This window comes from Urocampus carinirostris, chromosome 5, assembly GCF_059441175.1.
Source record: "Urocampus carinirostris isolate Australia breed hairy pipefish chromosome 5, RoL_Ucar_1.0, whole genome shotgun sequence".
NCBI classification, from domain to species: Eukaryota; Metazoa; Chordata; class Actinopteri; order Syngnathiformes; family Syngnathidae; genus Urocampus; species Urocampus carinirostris.
Window position 1 is genome coordinate 7,652,929 of NC_142353.1, and position 24,745 is coordinate 7,677,673.

At 38.5% G+C, this 24,745-nt stretch overlaps 2 protein-coding genes across 2 annotated transcripts; both read right to left on the reverse strand.

The window, feature by feature from the left end:
* Nucleotides 1-1,204: 1,204 nt before the first annotated feature.
* LOC148365103 (uncharacterized) lies at nucleotides 1,205-7,066 on the reverse strand. The gene is made up of 3 exons (XM_088335022.1): nucleotides 6,566-7,066; nucleotides 4,419-4,563; nucleotides 1,205-1,619 (listed from the first exon to the last, which is right to left on the reverse strand). Exons 1-3 carry the CDS (start codon nucleotides 6,990-6,992, stop codon nucleotides 1,316-1,318), a joined length of 876 nt encoding a protein of 291 aa, XP_088191148.1. The 5' UTR covers nucleotides 6,993-7,066; the 3' UTR covers nucleotides 1,205-1,315.
* Nucleotides 7,067-8,988: 1,922 nt separating this feature from the next.
* On the reverse strand, nucleotides 8,989-23,694 carry hps4 (HPS4 biogenesis of lysosomal organelles complex 3 subunit 2). The gene is made up of 12 exons (XM_088335538.1): nucleotides 23,508-23,694; nucleotides 22,488-22,578; nucleotides 22,277-22,420; nucleotides 22,086-22,193; nucleotides 20,847-20,963; nucleotides 19,651-19,745; nucleotides 18,084-18,153; nucleotides 15,379-15,497; nucleotides 14,719-15,283; nucleotides 12,182-12,308; nucleotides 11,975-12,086; nucleotides 8,989-10,457 (listed from the first exon to the last, which is right to left on the reverse strand). Exons 1-12 carry the CDS (start codon nucleotides 23,537-23,539, stop codon nucleotides 10,286-10,288), a joined length of 1,752 nt encoding a protein of 583 aa, XP_088191664.1. The 5' UTR covers nucleotides 23,540-23,694; the 3' UTR covers nucleotides 8,989-10,285.
* Between the last annotated feature and the right edge of the window lie 1,051 nt (nucleotides 23,695-24,745).

Consider the following 24,745-nt stretch of genomic DNA (forward strand, 5'->3'; position numbering starts at 1 on the left):
AAGCGCTATATAAATGCAGACCATTTACCATTTTATAGAGAAATGTTAATTTCCAAAAGGATCAGATTATTTTTATACCACTGCACTTGAATTATTTCCAGTTGCATAAATCTCCCGTTTTTTATACTCTCCTAAATTCAGCAAGCTTTTGTTTGTCCAGGTGTCTCTTCGGGCCACAACTGTGAAAACACCTCGAGGCTATATATGCTAGAAAAGATCAAAGGAGGCCTGAGACGCAGCTGTACTAAGATAATAAGCACAAATGTAATGGGCCGCTGCTTTCTCGCAAAGGTGCTAAGCTCGTTTTGGTTTAGTTTAAACATGTTTGCTCGAATTTAAATTCAACAGGTGACCTACGGTGGATATAAACCAGTGAGGGGTGGATATTTTGCTTCCCTATGTATCCACTGATTTGTCAAGTAACATGCAATCAGGGGAGACAGGCAAAGCAAAGCCTGGAAATAAGACATAAAACATGGATTACATTGTTTGATTTACTCTCTAAAGTATAAGGGCTCTTGGAGCTTAGATGGGCATTGGAAACACATTTTGCAAAGAAGCATGCCATTGTTCCGCATCATCGCTTTCTTCAATCAGTCAAGTAACCCTAACATTCATTCATATCAGTAGGAGGAAGCAAATTATTGTTTTTTCATATACTAATTAGCTGCTACAAAAATAATGAAATAAATCTGCTGGTTTAAGTAATTTGTTTAATGTTTTGTTCCCAATTGCAAATACGTTTCGCTCATTTTAAGAAATATGTTAAAAACTGGTTAAAACTTATTAAAATTCCAGATAACAGCAAAATTATTAACCTATTTTATCTCCTAAACCACAGTGGTCAGAAGTGATAAGAAACGCATATACTATCGATCTTTTTTATCATTTAAGCTCTTGAAAACGAATTAATTTTGGCACAAAAAAGGGTTGGAAACCACTGGGTTAGAAGATTTTATCGATACGAAGTGGTTGTACTGGCGAGGGGACGGGACCAAGATAAGCTCTAGCTTTTAACCATCCTCCCCTTGTCCCCTTCTTTTTTAATTCATTGTATTTGATGAACAGAAGAAAAACTTCAATCAACCAACTCGGAGCAAATTGTTAAAAGCATTTTGTAGTTGACATACCTCTTTAAATGGAAAAAAGAACAGCGACAAGAATTAAAATGTTTGTGTATATATATTTATATAATTTTAACAAACCGTAACATTTATAAGTTAATATATTTGATTAAGAAGTGCATCATTCCAGGTCAGTAGGAAGAAAGTGAAAGTCTCAGCATGTGGAAGTCCAGCATCCCATTTTTGCCTCCTCATTGGTAGTAGATGACCACAAAAGGCGCGTGTAGGAGGCTGACCCCGCTGCTTCTGCAGGGCATGTCGACTCCGGCCCGGCTGCAGCCTAAGGCCAAGCCCTGCTCCCCCCACGCCATGACACTATTGTCCTGGAGATCCACCAGGTCCCGATTTTTATGCAAAGGGGAAAGCGCAACCTTCTGCATGTTCACCAAGCGATGACCTCCTGCAGGAACACCAGCCGCCGCCTGGAGACTGCGGAAAAGGAACAGCAGGTCCACTCGCAACTCGCCGGTGGATCCGTGAGATCTCGAAATGAACCTGAGAGAAGAAAAAAACTTGAGGTTTTCAGGGTTTAACACAGTTAAAGTTGCTAGTCATGTTTATTTGTATAGCCCTTAATCACAAAGAGTCTCAAAGGGCTGCACAGACCACAGATTGCAAACCACAGACTAGTATTACACCATCCCCTGATCTAAAACCTGCATGAAGGCAAGGAAAAACTCCAAAAGCTCAACATGAGCAAAATGAAGAAACCTTTAGAAGGGACTGCGCATGAGGTAATCCCCTTTCCAGGATGACCAGGCTGCAATGGATGTTGCAATAACAAATAGTTTGTAACTAGTTACAAAGAAACGCGTTCCTGGAAGGCGATTACAGTACTCTTTGTCGATAACGAGTACTGTAACGCCTTATTAATACAAATTTGCAATTCAACTGACAGTGCAACATGGTGCATTACTCTGGTTTTTGAAACAGACCATGATTTATCAATCAATTTAGCCATCAACATTTATTTGTGCAGTACTTTTCATGCAACTCAAAGTGCTGTATAAAAACAAAAATCTCCATTTTCCCCACGTATAAACCCAGAAAATGAAAACAAAATAAATATCTTCTAAAAAGTGATAACATTTTGGCAAGGCAGACTGACGGTGTGAGTAAAGGGACTTAAAGGAGGCATATGGTATTATTTTGTTGTTTCTGTGTTGTTATTATTATGCCATTACCAGGTTCTACTCACTGTACTAGAAGTAGGGTTAAAATAGGCTACCGCAACCTCAAAAACATGTGCTTTGAATGAGTGCACTGAGTGACTTACATCTATAAATTATAAGCTAATTTTAAAAATAAGTAAGAATTAATCCCGTTTTTGTCGGAGACCAGAAACGGGGACAGGACCCAATTGTGTTCGTTTTTTTCTCAGCTTTATTTAGAAGGAGGAAAGGGCTTGCACCCACAATCCTGTGATCGTCGGTCACGGGTAGCAGATCGCTTGGAACGCGAAAGTGGGACTTCCGTGACGAGCGAAGGCAGTGTCGAGAGCGGGGGGAAGAACAGGTCGATTGCCAGGACGGTGGAGCAGAAACGTAATCGAGTTCGAAAAAGGGGTCGGCGCCGGGAATCAGGACAGGATTGAGTTAGGGTCGAAAAGTGCCTGCCTAGCGTGGGGCTGAGGTTCGCAGACGGACTGACAATGGGTGACAGGAAGACGGGGGTTTAAAGGGAGATGAGCAGCCAATCAGCATCCGAGGCAGTTGGCGCCAAAGGAGCTGACTCAGGTGCCTCGCATCAATAATCCTGACAGTTTTAAAGACACTGACCATGTCAATGATTTATCATGCCAGTTAGAAATCAAATTTCCATAAATATCACAATGACCTATCACTGATGACCTATTTTGAGAATCTGCGGTCTACTCAGGTGTTCTTAGGAGACCACATGGTACCCAGAGTTATGATGTCTTCTGGTCTTTGACAGTAACATGCAACCCCCAATCTGCAAGCAACATAGCGCAGAATATAACAACAACGAAAAGCGGGCATGTTTATATGTACAGATAAAAACAACTACAGTTACAATGGCACGGTCTGAAGCACAGAGGGCATATAAATGCTCCTTATTGATATTCTACCTGCCGTATATACAGGGTTTGTACACCTTTTTATGGCCAAAACCGTTCCTAAAGACTTTCAAAGTCAATTTTCAGTTCCTCCAGTAACATTAAAAGACAAAATCCGACGTGAATCACGTATTTTGCCGATCTGAAAATATATCTGTGATTCGTATAATCGATTTTTAGTCTCGCATGTGCATTTATCAAGTCAGAAGACTTATAGATCATGAGTAAATTGTGTATGTATTTTTTTCTCCCCATAGAAGTGTATGGTAAAATGACGCTTACATTTTCAGTTGCAGGAAGTTAAAGTACATAGTGCCCTGTTTGGGTGTAGGATGCATCTGTACTCTTGGGCAAGACCCGTAGGGGGCTATGACGCTTCATAGCACAATGCCATACAAACAAATGCCGGCCGCCAGTAATCACGAGTGAAGAAGAAATATAATGGCAAACCGAAGCCACAAGAAAGCAGTGTTGGCGTCATTTTTAAGCAGACTTATTGAAAAACGTGGAAACAATTTTCTATTTACAAGCACCTCATGTTGAGGTTTTCGAGTTTTTCCTTGCCCTCATGTTGGTTCCAGATCAGGGGATGGTGTAGTAATAGTCTGAAAAAATAGTCTGTGTAATAACCTGTGAAGCCCTTTGAGACTCTTTGTGATTAAGGGCTATACAAATAAAAATGACTTAACTTGACTTTTCAATCCTTGAAAACACAGCACTAAATTTTAAGCTTTGTCAAGGATTTTAAGCACCTGTACAAACCCTGTATATACTCACATCCAAGCCGTACGTACAACTATAAAAAAAGAATACTCCTATCAGGTGGTCAGCCTACAATATATGCACATATTTGGTTGTGTGTCACTAGTAGCGAATGGTGTGCAGCGTGTTTATGTGTGTGTGTCAAGTGTTGGGGGGTTACACAGTAGTAACGCAATCAATGGGGCAAACGCAAGCACAAAATCTACGGTAAAAGGGAAAAAAGAAAACGTCTTAGACGGTATCCAGAAATGGAGAAGGAGATTTTCAAAATGATTGTCACCCAGAGACAAAATGAATATGGAGTATCTCGACAAACTGTCAAGTTCGCACAAGGCCAGAAATATAAAGGGTACACCGTTTCTTCTTTTTCTTTGATCATGTGGTTAGCTTTGAGCATTTTTAGGGGGACAGCTTCGATGTGAGTTCAACACCGGTGTCAACACCTCATTTCCTACCTTGTCGGAATGTTGCTTTTCACTCTGGACTGAAGAGAGGGATGGATTTCCACCTGTTCCGGGTTTGTAAACTGAAGGTGAAGCTCGGCTCTTCTTATGTTTAGTGAGAAGATCTCCCTTGTAAAGAGGAACTCTACATCCGAACCTGGGGACAAAAGGACAATCCTCATTTTCTTGGACCGTTCAAATCTTTACGTTACTGTCGGTCCAGCGGATAGAATTAGCTTCCTAATCTGTCAGCAGGATATCTCAACGACTCTTGGTGAAAACCTCGGGCCTGCCAAGATTCATTTGTATGCAGATGGCATTGTCTCTTAGCGCACAAATGAATTAATCAAGCCATTAAGGTGCCTTGGCAAAATGCTAAACAGGAGCTTGTAAGGACACTCGGCAAACTTTCAAGACAGCTGCTTGGGTTTTCATATATTTTCTCTAGGGTTATGTGCTTGGTTTGTTTAATTTGCATTATCTTGCATGTAATTCTTCTCCTTTTATTCTGTCATAGTCTCCGAAGAAGCTTATTCTTCCTCAAAATATCAATAAATCAGAAATCAGCCTCTTATCCACCATTAAAGCCCCACATGCATTCAAAACTGTGAAAAATATATGTCTAGTCAATTGCGAGGAAATAAAAGTACTCATGTATTATTAATTGAATATGTTATTGCATAACATTTTGTTGCACTATTTTTATGATGCACTCGTTACCATTAGTTGGTTGGTTGATCCCTTAACCACTAGGTGTGTTGGGGCACCATTTCTTGTGGTGTGTCTTGGGCAAGTACAGCCTGGTGGCGCCCATTATAACTTGAAGTATATACTGGCCTATTTATCCTGCCATTCTTTTTATCTTATTTTTCTCTTTTTATTACGTGTTTGTACTGGAGTGCCTAATGTCTCATGGATAATCTTGTGGCAAAGAATCTTCATTTCACTGTGTGTTAACGGCAATACAAACCAATCAATTCAATCATTGTCAATATGCCTAAAAATGAATTCATACATAATGAAAAAAACATATTACATGCATTTAAACCTGGTTCATCATTTGTCTTTTACAAAAATAACTTGAACAAAAGTTCTTGTGCCACTCACTCAAGTGTTTTGGGTCTTTTTTTTTTCATTGTATAAACTTACAATAAAACATGGGTTGCCAGCCTTTTGGAATACGAGAGCTCCTTTTTGTTACTGATAAGCGCAAACGGCAGTTGGAGATCATTTTCTGAAGTAGCAACCTATGTTTTTGTCCTGGAAGGGGATGACCTCACGTGCGGTCCCTTCTCAAGGTTTCTTCATTTTCCTCATGTTGAGCTTTTTGAGTTTTTCCTTGCCCTCATATAGGTTTTAGATCAGGGAATAGTGTAATAATAGCCTGTGGTTTGCAAAAATCTGCAGTCCGTGCAGCCCTCTAGGGGCTATACAAATAGACATGACTTAGTATATTGTTACAAGTAATTATTGGAAAAATGGTTAAAAATAATCAGAATCAACCACTAAAACATTTTTTTGAAGAGACTGACCATGTCAAAGATTTATCATGCCTGTTAGAAATCTAATTTCCGAGAAAATCACCATGACCCCTCGCTGGTGAGTTATTTTCAGAACCAGTCCGCGGGCTACTTAGGTGCTCTTAGGGGGCTACCTGGTCCCTGTGGTCACCAAGTTAGAGACCCCTGCTAAAACAAACAAAAAAACATATTCCTTAAGTGTTTTGGATCTTTTTTTGCATTGTACGAACTTAGAATAACACAGAGGGTTCCAACCTGTTTGAACCCGAGAACTACTTTATTGTTACTGATTATCGCAAAGAGCTACCAATTTGAAATATATTTCTAAAATAGCACTTATTACTATGTTGTTTCATGTTTTTATTATTATATAACAAGGCGGTAATTATTAGAAGTAGGGTTAAAATAAGCACATTCCTTCACTAAAACATAGTTTTTAAAGACACCGATGATGTCAATAATGTTATTATGCGAGTTAGAAATCAAATATCCTAGAAAATCAATTTTTGGAATCTCAGGGGACACTCTATTGGAGACCCCTGCAATATCACCAAAAACTGTTTTCCTCGAGTGTTGATTGGATTTTTTGCATTTTGCAAACTTAGAGTAACATTCACAAAAAAATATATTCCGTTTTACCATGTCTAAAACGTCCTTGTAGGCCTTTGACGTTCTTGCAGTCAAATCCGTCCTGACAGCATCGGTAAACCCGCCTGATAAAGCTAAAGAGCGGCTTCCCCGGAAACACCAAGCCGCGGGAGGCTCCAGAAGACAGCGGCCTGACGCTGAGACGCACTACGGTAGAATTTTCCAATGGATTTGCATGCAAGTTCTCCTGCCAGGCTGCAGAGAGCTCCGTGCACCGCTCCCGTTCGCCTCCCGGGACCCCTCGTCTCCAGCGCCTCAGAAGATCCGTGCGTAAAGACGGGTTCGGGGTTCGAATCCACATCCCCGGTGAAGCCGCTACCAATCCATCACGCGCGTCAATTGTGCGACATTCCACGCCAAAGTCGAAAGTAATCACCGAAATGAGAATGACAGCAATCCAAGCGTGTTTTGGGGCCATGGTGGTGTTTGCGCACCCGAGCTGCGCTCCCCTTGCTTTATATCCGCGCTCACAAACTTTCCACTTTTCAATTGAAAAGCCGACCCCTGCCCCTCTTTTTGTTTTGGGCCACTTGACCCCCCGCAGTTCTCCTTTTAAAGCGCTCACATAATGAGGCGCCCCGACGAGGGCCAACCCCGCCATTCATATTCAGCTCCTTAGCTAATGACTCTAATGACTGCCATTTTAAAGCATGTTTGCAAAGTTCACAAATATAAACAAGATTTGCTTTAAAACATTCTTATCTCAGCCGGCATAAGCGAACTAAGGGGCTGCGTAGGGGCCCCGTGACCACTAGGAGATCCCCAAGAGCAGATAACTTGGATATATAATTACATATACATACGTTAATAAAAAAACAGCAACGTAATTGCCGTTACCTTGTTTCAGTTATCTCTGTGCATTTACATTTTTATTTAAGAAGCATTTATTTGACTTTAAAATCAGTTATTGTACATTTGTTGTTGTTGTTAATGTAAAAACAATACCCTTTTATTTCACCTTGTTGCAGGTACTTCTGTGCATTTATATATTTATTTAAGTATTTGTTTGAGTATACTTTATATATTTTCCAAATCTGGTTTCTATTGGAGCAACACAGAACAACCATTCTTAGCATTTTCAATGCAGTAAAAAAGAATAAAATAACTATTATATGAGTATGAGTATAAGCATGAATCCCCTTTTTGTTTTGATTTTAAAAAGGCCTGAATAAGCCTTTGTATTTTTTGCAGCTTCAGACATAGGTTTTCTGTTTTTTTAATCTGCTATGGCTCTTTCAACATCTTTGTCTAAGTATCACTGCAAACATTTGGGATCTGTAGCAGGTAAAGACAGTATTGGGCAAGACACTGAATTCCTAATGGGGAAGTGTGAAGCACATTGTAAAGCACTTTGGGAGGTCTTCATTGACTTGAAAAGCACTATATAGATGCAGACCATTTACCATTTAAATTGAGTACATTTGTTTTTGCAGTTGATTTAAAGGGTATATAGTGTTTATAGTAAATAATTGAGTTACTTTTACATGGTTTGGATGACTTTGAGTCTCCCACTTTGTACGATATAACTTTGAATAGTCTGTGTAAATAAACTCCAGGCTGCTCTTGTAGTTGAATTTTGGACCATTTTCGATTATAAATCTCAGGTAAAACATGCATGGCTGACGTCTGAGGACCATATGTTTTGATTCCTGTGTGGCCAGTAGGGAAAGTTGCTCACTTTGCCAGATATTAATCTGAAATGTTTTTTTGTGTGCAAATTTCTTAATCTATTGTCTACTTCTGTGGCTTTATTTACTGCGGATTCCAATCTAACTACAACAGAAACATCTCACATCTAGTATTTTGAGTGTATTCGTGATGACGACTAAAACATGGAATGAGTTTTGTAGGTATGCAAATGATCAAGTAATAGGGCCCCCCAATCAAACTTTGCTTAGGGCCTCATGAGGACTTGGGCCAGCCTTGATTGTTGTTTTTGAAGCTGTTGCCATCTGCTGGAGCGCTTCTTGGGGCTCCATTCAGCCCAGCAAACCATTCCCTGGTGCGTTCACGTGATCACATCTTCGCGTTCCACTAATTGTGACCAGCATGCATTTTAAACTAATACAATGATGTCACAGCCATTGGAGGTAATCAAGTACAATTATTGTATTCATAGACTTCAGATTTTATTCTTACTTAGAGCATATCTGTCAACCTCTGCTAATTTCTGCCTCAATTGATGCCTGCAATCCCCCTTGTTAAGCGATGATAAACAAACACGACGCGGCACCTATTTACTCACAGCAAGATACACTATGTGGAATAAAAACAAAGACATTATTTGTAAACAAGTTTATTTTATTTACCACATAAACAAAGATCAGACTCTTGGTTCTTTCCCCACGTGCAGTGTAGTGTTGCTTAGTATGCAAAGCAGTGTAGTATTTCACAGACTTAATTTGCTCTCCAGATGGTTATATTATGTAACAAACTGTCACAATTTAGTTTAATATGCAACAAATATGTCAGAGTATGAACTCTCATTGTCTTACAATACTCGATTACATAATCTGCTAACAGTGACCCTTAAAGGTACAGCAATACCAAAAAACATACATAGGCAAAAAAAACAGAGCAAATGAATGTCCAATTGTAATGTGTATAACATTTTTCAGTTATTGCAAATTTTTGTTTTTGAATAAATCAAAATGACACATGGTACCTAAAAAATAATCCGGATTAGAACCAAAATGGGCAAGGCGGGATCGGTCTAAGAAATAAATAAGTTTTCTTTTTGTACAAAAATATAAGAAGTACACAATTGAAAAACACATGAAATACAGGGAAACTATATAAGTTGCCAGGTATGTCGGATATATTACCCTTTTAACACCTGTTAAGAATACATCTGTACTTTTAAGTTCCTACTTAGCCAAACTTGAATAATACTTGCACAATATGAAAAAATAATTCTAAGACCTTAATGGGACAGTGTGTATTATTTAGAACCTCCTTGTAGCAAAAAAACTCCATTTATGAAAAGAATCATGATTTCATTGTTAGGCAAAAATACACGAACAATCATGTACATTTTTTAAAATACTTGTAGGGCGAGAAATATGTATTTATTTTACATAAAATAAGCACACCTAGAGAAGCGACACCATTATACAGCTAAGGGTACCTCCAAGAAAACCCAAAACTTCACAAAAGGCTTAGCAAAAATATGAGAAGAAAAATAGTACAGTGGTATCTGTAGTTGGTATTCTTTCTTGTGTGATTTAGCACTCGTTTTCAGTTGCAATATAAAATACAGCAGCACCTAGTGGTCAAATGAGACACACTGTCCCTTTAAACCACAGTGTTTTAATGAAGAGTGCTGAGGATTTTTTTTTAAGCACAAAAGTTTAAACAATACAAGCTAATGCTTAACGGTCTAAAAGATTAAACTCATAATTGTGATAGCCATGTGCAGCCCCAAAAATAATGTTGCATCGTAGACACCCAACTACACTTTTAAAATAATTTTGCGATCCCAATAACTAATATATCAAACACAATAACTTAAAAGCCTATACTATGTAATAACGCTGTAAAAAATCAGTTACATGCTTCACTATAAAACAGGTATGCAACCACACTTAAAATCTTCACTGACAAACTAAACATGTCCTATTTTTCAGTATAAAGTATGTTTAAAAAGAAAAATACAGTCTATGTAAATAATTTACATTCAACATTCAAAAAGTCCTGCAGGGGCCTGTCACGTCAGAGTAGGTTGACTCCGTGTTTGAGTAGTCTGTGCCGAGCTTTGGCGGGCAAAGAGAAAGCGCTGTCCTGCGGGTTGGGAATACCGGAGTTCCTCAGCCCGACGCCGTGCTGCAGAAAATACGTCTCCTGAGCGACATTTCGTGTCCCATATGCGGCGCTAGAAGCATTCCTGCAAAACAATCATTTAAAAAAAACTATAAAAAATATAACTGTTTGATTATATATTCTGGAAGGGAGATGGGGAGTAGCAATACCAGCAGTCAGTGTCAGATTGATGTTCAGACAACAGTAATCGCAACAGCGGTTGATATCAGTCAATTTGCGATCAGAATTTAGAAATCAATAATGATCACAATATAAAAGTGTTTTTAATTCATGCATTTTTATAGGAATCTTTAAAATGATCTTTTGTTGTTATTTGATATGAACCCAAGAGCAGACTGATTGTACTGCTATGGGTTAGAAATAACAGAACACATTTATTAAGAAACTGTCATGTTCAACACCACATCTTTTCAGACTCATACCAATACATCATACAAATACCGTTTCTAAATTGAAAACCCTTTCCTTTGCCGATAAGAACTACAACAATATCTTTATGACCACAGGATAGAGAGAAAAAAGAAAAAGAGTAAGGTAGAGGAAGATAATAAAAGGGAAAGGAGACAGATAAAGAGAACGGAAGTGAATGAAAAATAGGGAGGAAGAGAGAGTAAGAGAAAGAAAAATAAATCAGAGAGAACAAGAGAAGTAGATAAAGAAATAAAAAACGGGGAGAGAAAGGCAAAGAGAGGGAGGGAAAGAAAGAGAAAGAGAAAGAAAGGTAACTCAAGGGGAAAAAAATGGAAGAAAAAGAGAGACAAAGCAAGAGAAAAAGAGCAAAAGAGAGAAAGGGAGGGAGAAAGAAACAGAGAGAGAAAGAGAGAGAAAGAGAGATAGAGAGAGAGAAAGAGAGAGAGAGAAAGAGAGAGAGAAAGAAAGAGATAGTATGAAACAGTGATCATGAGAAAGTTAGGCGGACAATGGGAGAAACTGAGGGAGAAAGAGCGAGTGAGAACTGAAGAGAGAAGATCTGATAGAGGAAGAGACAGAGAAAGAGTGAGAGAGAGACAGCGAGAGATCAAGAGAAAGAGGGAGCGAAAGAAATAGAGAACATAGAAAGAGAAACATAAAGGGAATTAAACAAAGAGAGAGAGGGATAAAGAGAAATGGATAGAGAGAAAGAGAGGGATTAAAAGAGAGAGATGTCTATATAAAGACAACGAGAAAGAAAAAATAACAGAGGAAGAGAGAAACAGAAAGAGAGACAAAAAAGGGAGAATGGGAGAGAAAGAAAGAGAGCAAAAGAGAGAAAGAAAGGATAGAGAAAGAGAAGGAATTAAAGAAAGAGAGAAAGATAGAAAGAAAAAGAGAAAGCAAGTGGGATTTAAAAAAAAATTAAAAAAAGAGAAAAGGACCGAGATAGAGAGAGAAAGAGAGAGAGCGAGGGAGAGAGAACAAGAGAGAGAGAAAAAGATAGCTAGATAGCTCGATGCGGCCACCAGTCAGGGAACGCTGCATTGCGATGATAGACATGGTTGACAGCTGGTTCCCCTGCCCCCCGGCCTCGGTGAAAGGAGCCCCGAAGGGTCCCCACCCCCGCCACTCGGGACCAGGGCCGTCAACCGTCACTGGCGTACTGACCTGATAATAGCCTCCTGCAGAGTTTCAGTCTTACAGAAATGCGAGTGAAGGAGCGATGCGGCCCGGACAAAGGGACGCTCGGGGGCTCCCGCCGCCCCTCCAGACAGGTTGGCTACAGGGACACACAATCGCCGCGTCACAACCTTCGCTTTTTACGTCGAGAAGAAGAAAGGAAACAAAAAACAACAAAAAACGGGAACAACTGACTTGTTAGCGTGCTTTGGGTGCTGTCGAAGTGGGCGAAGACGTAGGGGGCGCCGCTGCTGGCCGTTCCTGCCGAGATGCTCCTCAGGTGGGCCTCCAGGCCGTTGAGGGAGGCTAAGCAGCTGTGGTACTGGGTGCAAACCAGAAAGGTTAATGGTTTGCATTAATATAGCGCTTTTCAAGTCACTCAAGACCTCCTCAAAGCGCTTTACTATGTGCTTCACACACACACACACACACACACACACACACACACACACACACACACACACACACACACACACACACACACACACACACACACACACACACACACACACACACACACACACACACACACACACACACACACACACACACACACACACACACACACACACACACACACACACACAGCGCTCTACCTCCCATGGAGGAGGCAGAGAAATTGATGACTATAAATAATAATAAATAATCATTTCCACATTAATGTGCTCCTGTGTGTTTTTGTCTTTTAAAGGAACACTGCGTAGTATACTGTATTACCACCAAATGTCAGAGTATTGTAAATTTCCCTACAAGGATGAATAAAGTATCAATCTATCTATCTAGTATTGTATAGTGCACAGTTTTGGCATGATACGTAATTAGTTATAGTTGACTTGACTTTTTCATAGTTTGGCTGGAGACGCGTATTATATTCCTGTGTAACATATGTTTTCCTTCTTAATTATGCCTTTTTAGCTCTGCGATTTATAATCAATCCTGAGCGATACAGACAATTCAGTAGTCAGAGGGCTTATGTTTGACATAGTTGTTGTAGTGCAAATGAATGAATTGACATGTATCAAAAGAAGTCTCAGAATCAGTGCTGATGCTAGCTTTTTAAAAGTATCGGTAAACATATTTGTAGCTGATACCAGCATCGACTGCCATTTAATAATCAAGAACCAGGAATTAAATTAATAGATAAGGCATGGATCCCCCTTGACTAGTTCCCAGCTATTCGCTGGGCAATTTAATAATTATTGGGGAGAAATATGAAGTTGAGATTTCAAAGGGACAGTGTGTATTATGTGTATTCATTGACCACTACATGCTACAAACCACAAGGAAAAAGACAAACTATGGAGTCTCAAAGTGACCCAACCATTTTTCTCTTCACATTTTTTACCCAACCTTTCACAAAGTTTTTTAGTGTATCCGTCGCAGCAAAATGGTGGACACTCATGTCAGCGCCCTCGAAGTGAGCTCACTTGTTTGTGTGAGACCCCTCCTTTAGTTTTTTTTTGTAATTGAGTATGTCAGTACTTGTTTGTGAACGAGAATCTAAAGATCAATAAAGCCAGAGGGATGTCATTTCATATTTTCACATTTTCTGACGACGTCTTTTAAGTTTTCGGATATAATTAATGCCGGCCTTTTAAGCCAACGAACGTTACAGTTTGCTTCGACCACTCAGATGACGATATCTTAATAACTAAACTACAAGATTCGCATTGCAAAATAAGGGGTGAAGGGGGGTGGGTGTTGCCAAGCAAAACACAATTTCAACGATAATAAACATAGTTACCTTATTTTAGCGTTAATTTAGTTATGCAAAATAAGTTATTTTACAAATACTATTTGTAATGACTGTGGGAACCAGGACAATAAGCTCTCTACCAAAATCAGATATCTTTCAGAACTAGACAATCCGAGTAGAAGTTCAATTTCCTACTTTTCATGAACGCAACATCAGCAAAGTTGGTGCCATATTGGTATTGCCATTAATTCTATAAATATATATGATGAATGATATATGAGGATGTAATAGAAACAATCTTGATTTTCCATTTGAAAAAAAATATCCCCAAAAATTGTTTCTTAAATATGTTGTGTCGAAACGAATCATTTTGTTTAATGTTGTGTTTATGGAATGTGAACCTATCAGCAACACCGTCTACATTTAATTTTGACATAATTTTGTAAGGAAGACCAAAACTGAAAAGATAAAGTCAATCAGGTGGCTATAAAAAACAATTATTGAATATCTAATTGACAAAAATCCATTAAAAATGAATATCAGATATTTAAGATGAAATAAGGGCACCACAAAAATCAACACATTAATTCATATAATAAAATCCAAATGCAATCAATAAATAATGTATTCCGTTTGTTTAGCACTGTAGACAATGTATGCCTTACAATGCTATTCAAATTTTGTTTCCAATTTTTTATTTTCAATTTATATTTGTACTGTTATTAGTAATATAGCGTACACGTTTCCATATGTATTGATTCATTCATTTATTTTCATTTTCAGTTTTTTCCTCCATAATTTTGAGTGGATAGAAATAAGTGAAATGGCTAGAGCTAACTAAAATCGGGTGGAATTTCAAGCTTGGTTAAAAATTGACAACAGAGATATTAGTACGCTTGCATTATTTAGACGAGCCAGGCTGCATGGGTCATAATTGTCAAAAATGCTTGGGTGACCCCAGATTGAAATAAAGAAGTATTGAAAGAGAATGATTAACCTGCGTGATAACAAGTGCAGGAACTGTGTAGCTCCTTACCACTTCCTCTATGGCCGCTTGGTCACATATGAAGTGAGGTTCAACCAGCAAAACCAGAACAAGACTCTTGACCCTGTGCAGGTAGAGTGTCATGGGAATGAGGGCGTTTTCATTTGTGTTGACAGGAGTAGTTTTGGTCTCCCTCCCACTAGCAGCCCCTTCTAATATGCCATCAGGGGATTCCTTATTGCAGGTGTCAGTCTCTTCAGAATGGAACGCTGTCCCACTGCATGCATTTCCGTCCTCTTCATTTGGGCGCAAGGTTGCCTCGTGCTCCGAGTTGCCACGTTCCCCTCTGCTGCTGTGAAAACTGTCATAGTAGGAACTCAGTAGAACCTTTTCCTCAGTTTCATCAGAGGCCTCTCTTCTTGGTCTGACGTGATCAGGGGTGCTCCGCAGTGGAACTACGCCAGCAACTGAGTCATCCGATGCAGATAAGCGAGGGCTCCGGGTTTCCTTTCGGGAGGAAGGTGGATCTGAAGAAATAGACTCAGAAGAGGCCGAACCTGATGTCGTTGAACGGCTCTTATGTCGGGAAGAGTCTTTCATTGAAGTAAACTGGGACCTTTTGGAAAACAAAAAGTATTTTCTTGGCTTTGAAGAGTTAATTGTTTGTTGCTGAAAGGTATATTATGATGTTTAATTCCCAACAGACCTTACCATGATTCTTTGTCAACAGGCGCAGACTGTAGGTACTGAAGTTCATCGATGGTGAGGAACACAGAAGTAGAACTGACGGCGTCATCAAATAAGCTTGTTAGGCTTGGCCTTTTGGGTGCCTGAGAAGAAACGTAAATTACAGCCGTGCCTCTTTTTTTTTAAATACAAAACAAAACACATGAACTACTTCATGAAGTAAGACAGTTTGACATAGAGCAATTGTGGATATACAACAATGAATTTGGGCAGAAAGAAAAAAACTCAGACACGGATTTTAAACATTCACTTAAATGTCATTTAGATATGGGCTGCCCTGAAATGAAAAGTTTGGGCTGAAACCGAAAAAATAAAGCACTTGGCCAAAAACGAAACACCAAAACAAATGAATACTATTTGGGCACTGTATAATGTAAAATGATAAACAACTGACAGGCATGTTACTAGATGATAATTTTAAGTGTTTTTTTTATCGAGTTATCATAAACAACAGTAAAAATCATTAAGATAAATTTTGTTTACAAAAAAAAAGCAAAAATACATGAACTATTATACAAACTTGCCTTTTTTTACATACCTGTAGGTTGAAAATGTGCATTTATTTTACATGACATGAGATACACCTAAAGGGAGCTGATTGCCTGCAATGTTGCTGCTAAGGGTACACCAGAAAACAAAAAAATGGTGAAAAGCTGGACAAAAAAGGAAGAAAGATGGTCCTTTATGTTCAATTAGAGTTTCTGTGGTATGTATTTTTTTGTGTTTTGTAATACTCGTTTTAATTTGCCCAAGACAATATCTACATCTAGCAGTCAAAGAATACACACTGTCCATTTTAATATCCAGTCGGACAGCAAAATGATGCAGAAGAAGAAAAACTGATGAGAGTTTTAAAATGCAAATAACAAAAGCAAGTTCATTGTAGAGTGGCTAGTTGTCAATTGATCAATCTATATAAATACCAAAGCTGTATCCCCCTAGTGAGAAGTGGCTAGAGACAAGAACACACCCACATTCGAAACAACCACCAGCTGCGACATACACTACAAACCCAAATACTTAAATTTACCTTCTGCAACTTTACACCGTTTTAACAAAATATGTAATCGGTAAGACACATAATTTTAATGAAAAAATAAATAGCTTGTACTTGCTCCACTTCACAAGCTCGCTCTCCCCCTTTTAGTACATGTTTTTGGGGCATTTTACCTTTATATGAATAGGAGAGTGAATACTGCTGAAAGGAAAATGAGAGGAGGGAATTGATAATGCAACAAACGAGTCACACTTGCATATTTGCCAAATGAAAATATAATAAACAATAACAAATTAAATTATTGTTGTATGTGGCTGGGCTACAGCCAATGGACTGAAGACGAATGGACTAAATGCCACACAAAAAGTATGTGTTTCACATTGAAACGGGTCAACTTTATTTTACGTAACCTGTGTAGTGTAAGCATGAAAATATTAGCCAAAAGCTGGCCAGAAGGTAACAAAGACAGGGAGGCAGAGGGATATACAAATCTTTGCAAAAATGTATTTCTATTAAAAGCTTGGTAGGGCTCCTGTTTAGACGGTGCTCTCCTATCTCCTTCCTTGTCATGTGCAAAATTAAGAATAAGCAGTCATGTTGTGCACCAACTCTGCCCCTAGAAAAAGCCAGCTTCGTGAGGATGGCCTCACGTTTGATGTGACATGATGATTGTCATCACCTCATTCTTTGTGAAGCAGTTTTTCGTTATGTTTTTGTTTAAGGCTAAAAAAATGCTATTGTGGTAATTTTAGGCAGTAAAATATTCTGTTCCAAAAATTTCGTACATCCCTGTAGTCGACTGGTAAAAATCTTTTTTAAAAAATTGTAAACATAGAGCAGCTTTACGGGCAAAATAAGGTGATGTATTAGAAGCCACAGCAAAAGAGTCAGTTCAAACATTTGAAAACTTTGTCATTCATACATGGAATTGTACACCATTTATGATAACATTTTATAATTTTCCAAGTCAATTTTTCAAGAAAGTTTTTATAGCTTCAGGAAAAATGCACTTCATTAAACAAGAATAGACTTATTTAATCTTATTATTAAGTCAGAGTCCCCAAAACAGTTCAGTAGCCGTTGATGTTCCGAGAAAACTAATTAAACAATGTTATTTGGATTGTTTATTAGCTACTGGAGAAAAGAAAGCGCTCTCGGTTTCATGAAGTTTGGTGACCCCTGGTGGACAGTATGTGGACCTTTGTAGTAATAGAAAGAAACAAACCTTGCTTATGCTTGCTTACATAAAACAATTGTCACTGCTAGGGAAATATAATCCCCCGCCCCCCAATGAGTTAATTGGATTAGTGCATGAGATGTGTTATTACACACGCATTCCATTGAATGCATCTGGAACATGGATAGAACTCCTCCCAACATGGCGTCCTTGAGGAGACATCTCATCAAACTCAAGGGCTTAGTTTTGACATGGACCGAAGTTACGCGTCCCCTCGAATATCTTCAATCATTATGTGATTTCTTAACATGCATCGTGTCCCAACCAATGCAAAAAACAAACATACGCTTTTGATCAAACTGATACTTGAACACACAAATTTACAAAGGTAAAAAGCATAGCATCAATAGTTGGAGCCTATCTTGTGGAATTTGTGGAACGTGCATTGTAATACAACTGCTATCATAATGTCAAAAAATAAAACGTGGTACTCACCTTGAATGCTTCACTCTCATGAAGCATTACTTTCATAGTAATGTCTGGGGACATCTGAGTGCTCACGACTCTGTGGAAGAGAGGAAGCAAAATGTCTTACACAAAAATATAAATGCAAAAAAAACCTGTATTGACCCTTTGCACGTGACATCACGCTGCCTTTGTAGGCAGAATGAGGGCCTTGACAGGCAGCTGAAGCACTCTACAAGTATCAATAACGATGACAGAAGAACATAAGCACCACCTTTTACAATGGTGATTTATTGCTGTGCGCTGGGCTGTGCAAACCCGCACGGCTCTAAGCCCTGTTTGGCATTTTATCGTATCCTTTTGTTGAAGACGCCATTGTTTATTTGCAATCAAATGGAGGGACTGTTGTTGTCTTGAGGCAGAGTAGCACCCCTCAAAGAACTCCAGGATTTGCAGGCGAACATTTTTTACAAAGTCTGTTTAATGTATTTCTGAGCAATTTTATGTTAAGAAGGTACGAGTCAGGTCAAAGACCCTCAATATAAACACCAATAAGTTAACTACTGCAAACTAGGTAGTGTTGGTGTCTTACCATTGCCCTTTCTTACCAATATATGGATATGTAAAGAAGCTGCTTTTATTGCGATTAACCAGCATTTCAAAAGGGTTATCTTCCGAATATCACATGTATTGAATGCTGTTCTGTGTTCTATCATAAAAATGATCAAGCCAAAATGAACAGTCAAATTAACAACAGATAAAATGGGAGACAAATGTTCAGAAGATAAAGCGTCATTTCCCCAATGTAAATACTTCCAACATGCTCTTAATTGATTTTTATACAAGGTGCAAATGCCCTGTGTTTTACTGTTGTATTAGATTCCCTGAAAAATTATATCCAAATTAATTTTAGTAACGTTTGCGTGAGGGGAGATATTTCACGCCGGGAATGTATTTTTTGGCACAGCATGGATAAAAACTGGTAAGCATTCAGACGTTTACAAGCTTTTAGATCAATGCCACTGTATGGGGCTACTCCATTTACACTATATTGCTTCAGATCTTGTGGAGTGAAGTCTGGCAGACAGAACGATTTGGTTAGATCTGTAAATATGTCAGGGGGAAGAAGGTATGGGTGGGTAGCTAGCCCTGCTATCCTTACTTTCTCTATATAGTGTTCTTTATGCTCTCCGACAAAGCGAGCCACCTCATCCGACAGCTGCACAATATTTGTTTGGCTAATCATTGCCAATGGTAATGAATAGTATACCCTTTGTTGTAGTTGTTGTTCTCGTCTACTGTTCACTGGCCTCACCCACTGTTTACTACAGTTTACTGCCTCGCAAAGGTTTAATGAAACCTTTTCCAAATGTTTGTATTGTCCTAAGGGGAAGAGCACTGTATTAAAAAGTTGACGTCCTTGTATTCGTCAAATCATGGATTAAAAAGCTGTGTATGCAATTTAGTTCCGTCCAAGAGGAACACCTTTTGCCCTCCAAAATAGGACTGAAACATTGAGTTTTACATAACACGTGTGCATTTAAAAGTTACAACACTTTTCCGAATATCCTCTTGACTTGGAAGTCGGTTAGCCCACCTGCCTCTGAAAAGTATACAGCCTGCTAACACTAGAGGGCAGCGCTGGCATGACTGTAGAATGAGGGCAGCCTTGAGCAGCAGAAGAGGGTCAACCTGCAAAGTGAAATAATGCTTACCACCAAAACAAGAACAGAAACTTAACTATAAACAATTTGACAGTTTGCAGTGACAGGAATTCATCAGTACAATTAGCAATGTACACGCACTAGCTTGGTCATTTTTGCCCATTAATCCTGGCATTCTTTTTGTTTTTTTTTTTCTGTAAATTTTCATGTTTTCTGTACAACAAAGTACAGGTTTCATACAATGGTTAGTATTTTTTGCTTTTTTCAAATACACACAAATAATGTTTAGTTGAATATCATTTGCACCAATGCGAGGTCACCGTTCTTGCTTTGAGAAACAGATTGAGCGCGCTTTTTTTGGCGTTGAAGAGTTAATTGTTTGTTGCTGAAAGGGGGAAAAAACAAAAGGAAAAAAAACGCATAACTTTGTCGGGAATACAGACAGCGACTTTCAAATGCTTGTTGCGAATCCTTTGTTTTGCACCGCATTTACTGGCGGTCTAGCTGGCAAAAAAAGTAGTTAGGAGTGTAACCATTAATGAATGGATTAATCAATTTTTATGGTGAAATCAGAAGTCATAATGTTAATTTATGTCCTATAATCTAGTATGCCTTATATGTGTACGGAATTCTATTACATTCTTTTCCTGAAGAGCCATGTTTAATCTTGTTGTAAGCAATGTTCACCAAGTTAAATGATGATAAAGAAAATTATAATACAAATTCAACAAATTGGGGGCCATCTTTCCACTTACATAATCACTAATGTTATTTGACGTGTCTTGGGACAGTTTGCAAAAGCTGGTATAACCACTGGGAGCAAATTTGCATGCACCCCTTACTTTGTATCTGACATAATAAATGCAGAAGTGGGTCTTCTTGCTCAATAACAAGACTTTGTGACAGAGTGACAGTCATATCCTGAATCTACTTATGCAATTTACATTTAAAATACATGGCGTGTGTAATTTTTTTGGACATGCTACGTTTCTCATCCAAAACACCAAAACCAGAAACATTTTCTTCATCCAAAGGTCTAAATATTTAGTTTGAGTTTGAAGAGTTGTCTAGCATATTTTGCTCTAATTAAGACATCCTAAAGAAAGCCAAGAAATGAATGTTGACGTACATTTGTGGAGTCAATAGTGGTCATGGAACTGAAGATGCGATGAAGCTCGGAAGGTCCAGCGAGTACATGTTTCAGGTAGCGTGCCCACCGGAGCGCTAAGCTTTCCCGACTATGAAACTGAGGAAAAAAGCAATACTGTACACTTAAGAACAATCATTGTCTATAACAGATTTTTTAACCAGTTTCACAGGGCACACCAGTGTGTCGTGAGACCTTGTCTAGTGTGCCTCAGGAAAGAAATTGCCCAATTTAATATTGGCAAAAAAATGCATGCTATTGCTTAGGATCTTTGCTTTCTTCCAGGAATCAGATGACTACTGTAACAATTATCCATGTCAGTAAGTCACAAAACATAATTATGTTGTATTTGTATGTACTAATTATCAGCTAATGAGGTAGTGCAGACAAATGTTTAATAACTAATGTGGTGCTGTAGCCCATCCCAGCTATCTTCGGGCAGTGGGCAGGGGACACCCTGAACCGGTTGCCAGCCAGTCGCGGGGCACACGGAGACAGATAACTCACTTGCTCATTCACACCTAGGGACAATGTGGACCGGCCAATTAACCTGACATGCACATTTTTGGAATGTGGGAGGAAACCCTTGCAAGCACGGGGAGAACATGCAAACTCCACACAGGAAGGTTTGATCTCATGACTTCAGAACTGTGCCGCACATGCACTACCCACTGCGCTGCCATGCTGCCTAGTTATTTTTTTAGAAAAACTATAAATATAAATTTAGAAACCTTAAAAAAAACAGGTAAAAATATAACAAAAACAAAAAAGACCGCAAAATGATTGGCCAAAATGAATAACCCATATTACCTCCTGAGCCACAATGAACACAAAGGATCAGATATACGTAATCCTGTCAATTCACAAAACATGATCATTTAAAATTTCTTAAAAAAAAAAAACATAAAACTGGTGCCTGGAATTTATTTCCAAACATTATCGGAGGGTGTTGTGTCAATATTTTTTAATGAAGCAGTTTTCCCTGGCTCCAAAGAGGTCTAGAAACACTGGTCTATAAAAGCTTAACACTATCAGAACCTGAACTAACATTTACTTACAGAATTGTAGGACTTATGCCATGAAAATGTATGTGTTTCCTACCAATTATTGTGTCGTTGTGAAGATTATGTTCATGTGAATAAATAATTTCCAAAAATACATGTGTGAAACTTTCTTTTCATGTGCATTGACCTCTCAAGAGCTACTAAGGCAGGACTGTACCTGATAGCTATGTCGCACAGAGCCATTGTAGAAACTAAACAGGTTTATTATCTTATCCAGTAGCTCATGCGCACTGACAGTGGGAGTTTCCATGGAACAGCCCAGAGCCTGAAGGAGCAAAGAAAGACAACAAGAGAAAGGTCATCACTCACAAACCAATAATTAGGGAGGAAGATCATAACAAGACCCACCCAAAAGAAGTCCTGTTTCATTTGGACTGCAAACTTTTGGCAACGCAGCTTCACAAGGCGCACAGGGGACGAAGACAGTTCCGAAATGCAACGGCACGCTCCAGCAAGTTGGCTGCAAAGCAGCTCTTGTTTATCCACGGGGGTCTACAGCAAAGATAATTTTATGATCATCCTTTACTGAATAAAGAAACATTTCCAAGAGTTTCCAAACCTCTTCTGGGTAAAAGTAACAGATGCCTTTGCTAGTTGGATCTCCTTCCCCTTTCACCTTGGAGCTGTCATACAAGAAAAATAAATGGTACCTGCAAAACAATACAGTAAAGATTAGTCATGTAAACCAGGAAATATTCATTTTTTTCTTAACTTGAACATTCAAAAATGTAGTGTTAATATTTTCGATTAAATAAAAAAACTTAAACCATGCTTAAACTTTAATCATGTTGTATTTGCCTTTTACAAGAATAAACATGGCATAAACATGGGGGCCATTTTGCCATTTCCTTTCCAGTGAAAATTACATAAAAGTTGACAACAAAGGGAAGACCAATCACGACTTATCTTTTTTCATGAAATGAATTGTTAGTAATGGAACTCCAGGGTTAACATGTGATAAAGACTTAAAAGATAAAAATATTTAGTGTTTAGAGACTGGCCGAAAGTATAAGAATAGTGCACTGAAAGAATAGTGGCTGGCATGGCGGATGAGTCCTGAGGTAATGGGTTCAAATCCAGCTGCTACCGTTAGCAGCAAGATAACAGACAATTGTGTCAGATCCCTCTCATGATATGTTAAAAAAAAATTAAAAAAAAAAAAAAAAAAGGAAACCTTTTCAAATCACGAATATTTAAAAAAATGCAATAATGACATAATTCTGGTATTTTTGATCATCGATTTTCTTTTAAGGATTTAAGAATATTTGACAACTCGGAGGTCCTAAATACTAAACACTGTCCCTCAAAAGTGTATTTTGATACTCAATGCAAATTCTACAAACGCAACATTAACATGAATATCATGTTGAGAGTATTACAAAAACATATAACGTTATTTAACATTATTTAAAAGAAAATTGGTTCGCGTTATCTTTAATTTTGTGAACAATTTACAGACATATGACGTTACTCGTTAATGGTCTAGAAAACATAAATGTAACAAGTGAATGAAATTTTAGACGCAACAGAATAGTAGAAAAGTATAGAAATAATAACCTTTAGTAACTGGTGAACTCACCCTCTCGAGTCCGGTGGAGAAAGTTCCGCCATGGTGAAAATTGTATGAATTACGCCGTCATCCGTCCTCTCATTTCTTGAAACTAAATGCTTTGAAAACCCGCAAAGTCGGTGTAAAGTTTGATTGTGCTCCGTCGGCGGGTGAATAAGAAATCATCTTTGGAGCACCAGACCGGAGGAATGCGAGTTTAGTCATACGTAAAGAGGGTCATGTGAAACTACGGCGTCCGGCAACAGACAATTTAATTACGCATTGATTTGTATGGGTATACAGTAAATGTAAATGGTTTACATTTATATGGCGCTTTTAAAGTCAACAAAGAACTTCCAAAGCACTTTACAATGTGCTTCACACTTACCCATTCTCACACACACGCACATAACGATAGCAGGGTCAGCCATGCAGGGCAATTACCTGCTCATCGAGGGCATTAGGGATTCGGTTTCTTGCCCAAGGAAACTTACGAATACAAATGAAAAGTAACACCGAGAAAGTAAATTCTGGAATAGTACTTGCTAGAATAGAACACATGAAATTTAGACATACAATTGGCACGTTACAACGGAGCTGAGCGTCTCCAGATGCAGAGTGAAGCATGCAACTCATTTGCCTCATGGCAGAGGGCGACAGTGAGACCAAATATTCTAATTTGGACCCCAACTGAGCTACAAATATAATTAGGGATAGTAAAAACAAGCTAAGAGCAAATAAAGCCATCCAGTGACCTTTTCTCATGCAGACATTTTGTTGTTTAAAAGGATCAGCACATGCACTCCATTTATAAAACTATGCTGCAGTTTATAAATGGCTTTCTTGCAACATCCCTTCTTCTCTCAATGCAGGTCACTGGATTTGAGTACAAATAATTTATAGTATTTGCATATCCATCCTTGCCTCAATGCAAGGAAAGCATTTAAGGTGTTTCCACTCGATGGCAACCGATAACACAACCTCGGCAGTACCAGATACATCATACATTGGCTCAAATTACCTTTGGTTTTATGAGAATCAATATGTTCAGTCATTTAAAAAACAATTATGATAGCAAACATTAAATTAACGATATTTCTGAATGCGCTTTCAAAAGTATCACTCTTTCTACTTTTACTAGCCATGGACAAATGAGATATTTTTGTAACATGGCTTGCGGAAAATCATGTGGTCCTAGAAGCCTGGGCCAAATATGACCTCTAAATGTACCATCTGTCATTATTCCCCAAAGAAGTACACATCTTTAT

Bases quoted from the DNA above. Each gene is read 5' to 3' on its own strand.
- hps4 (XM_088335538.1), bottom strand. From the start codon at position 23,539: ATGGCGGAACTTTCTCCACCGGACTCGAGAGG. The intron at 20,964-22,085 runs GTACAGTCCTGC...TTTTTTCCTCAG, and splicing joins CTGTGCGACATAGCTATCAG to TTTCATAGTCGGGAAAGCTT. The intron at 15,284-15,378 runs GTAAGGTCTGTT...GTTTTCCAAAAG, and splicing joins CCTGTTGACAAAGAATCATG to GTCCCAGTTTACTTCAATGA.
- LOC148365103 (XM_088335022.1), bottom strand. From the start codon at position 6,992: ATGGCCCCAAAACACGCTTGGATTGCTGTCATTCTCATTTCGGTGATT. The intron at 4,564-6,565 runs GTAAAACGGAAT...TTTTGTCCCCAG, and splicing joins ACAAGGACGTTTTAGACATG to GTTCGGATGTAGAGTTCCTC. The intron at 1,620-4,418 runs GTAGGAAATGAG...TTCTTCTCTCAG, and splicing joins AAAAGCAACATTCCGACAAG to GTTCATTTCGAGATCTCACG.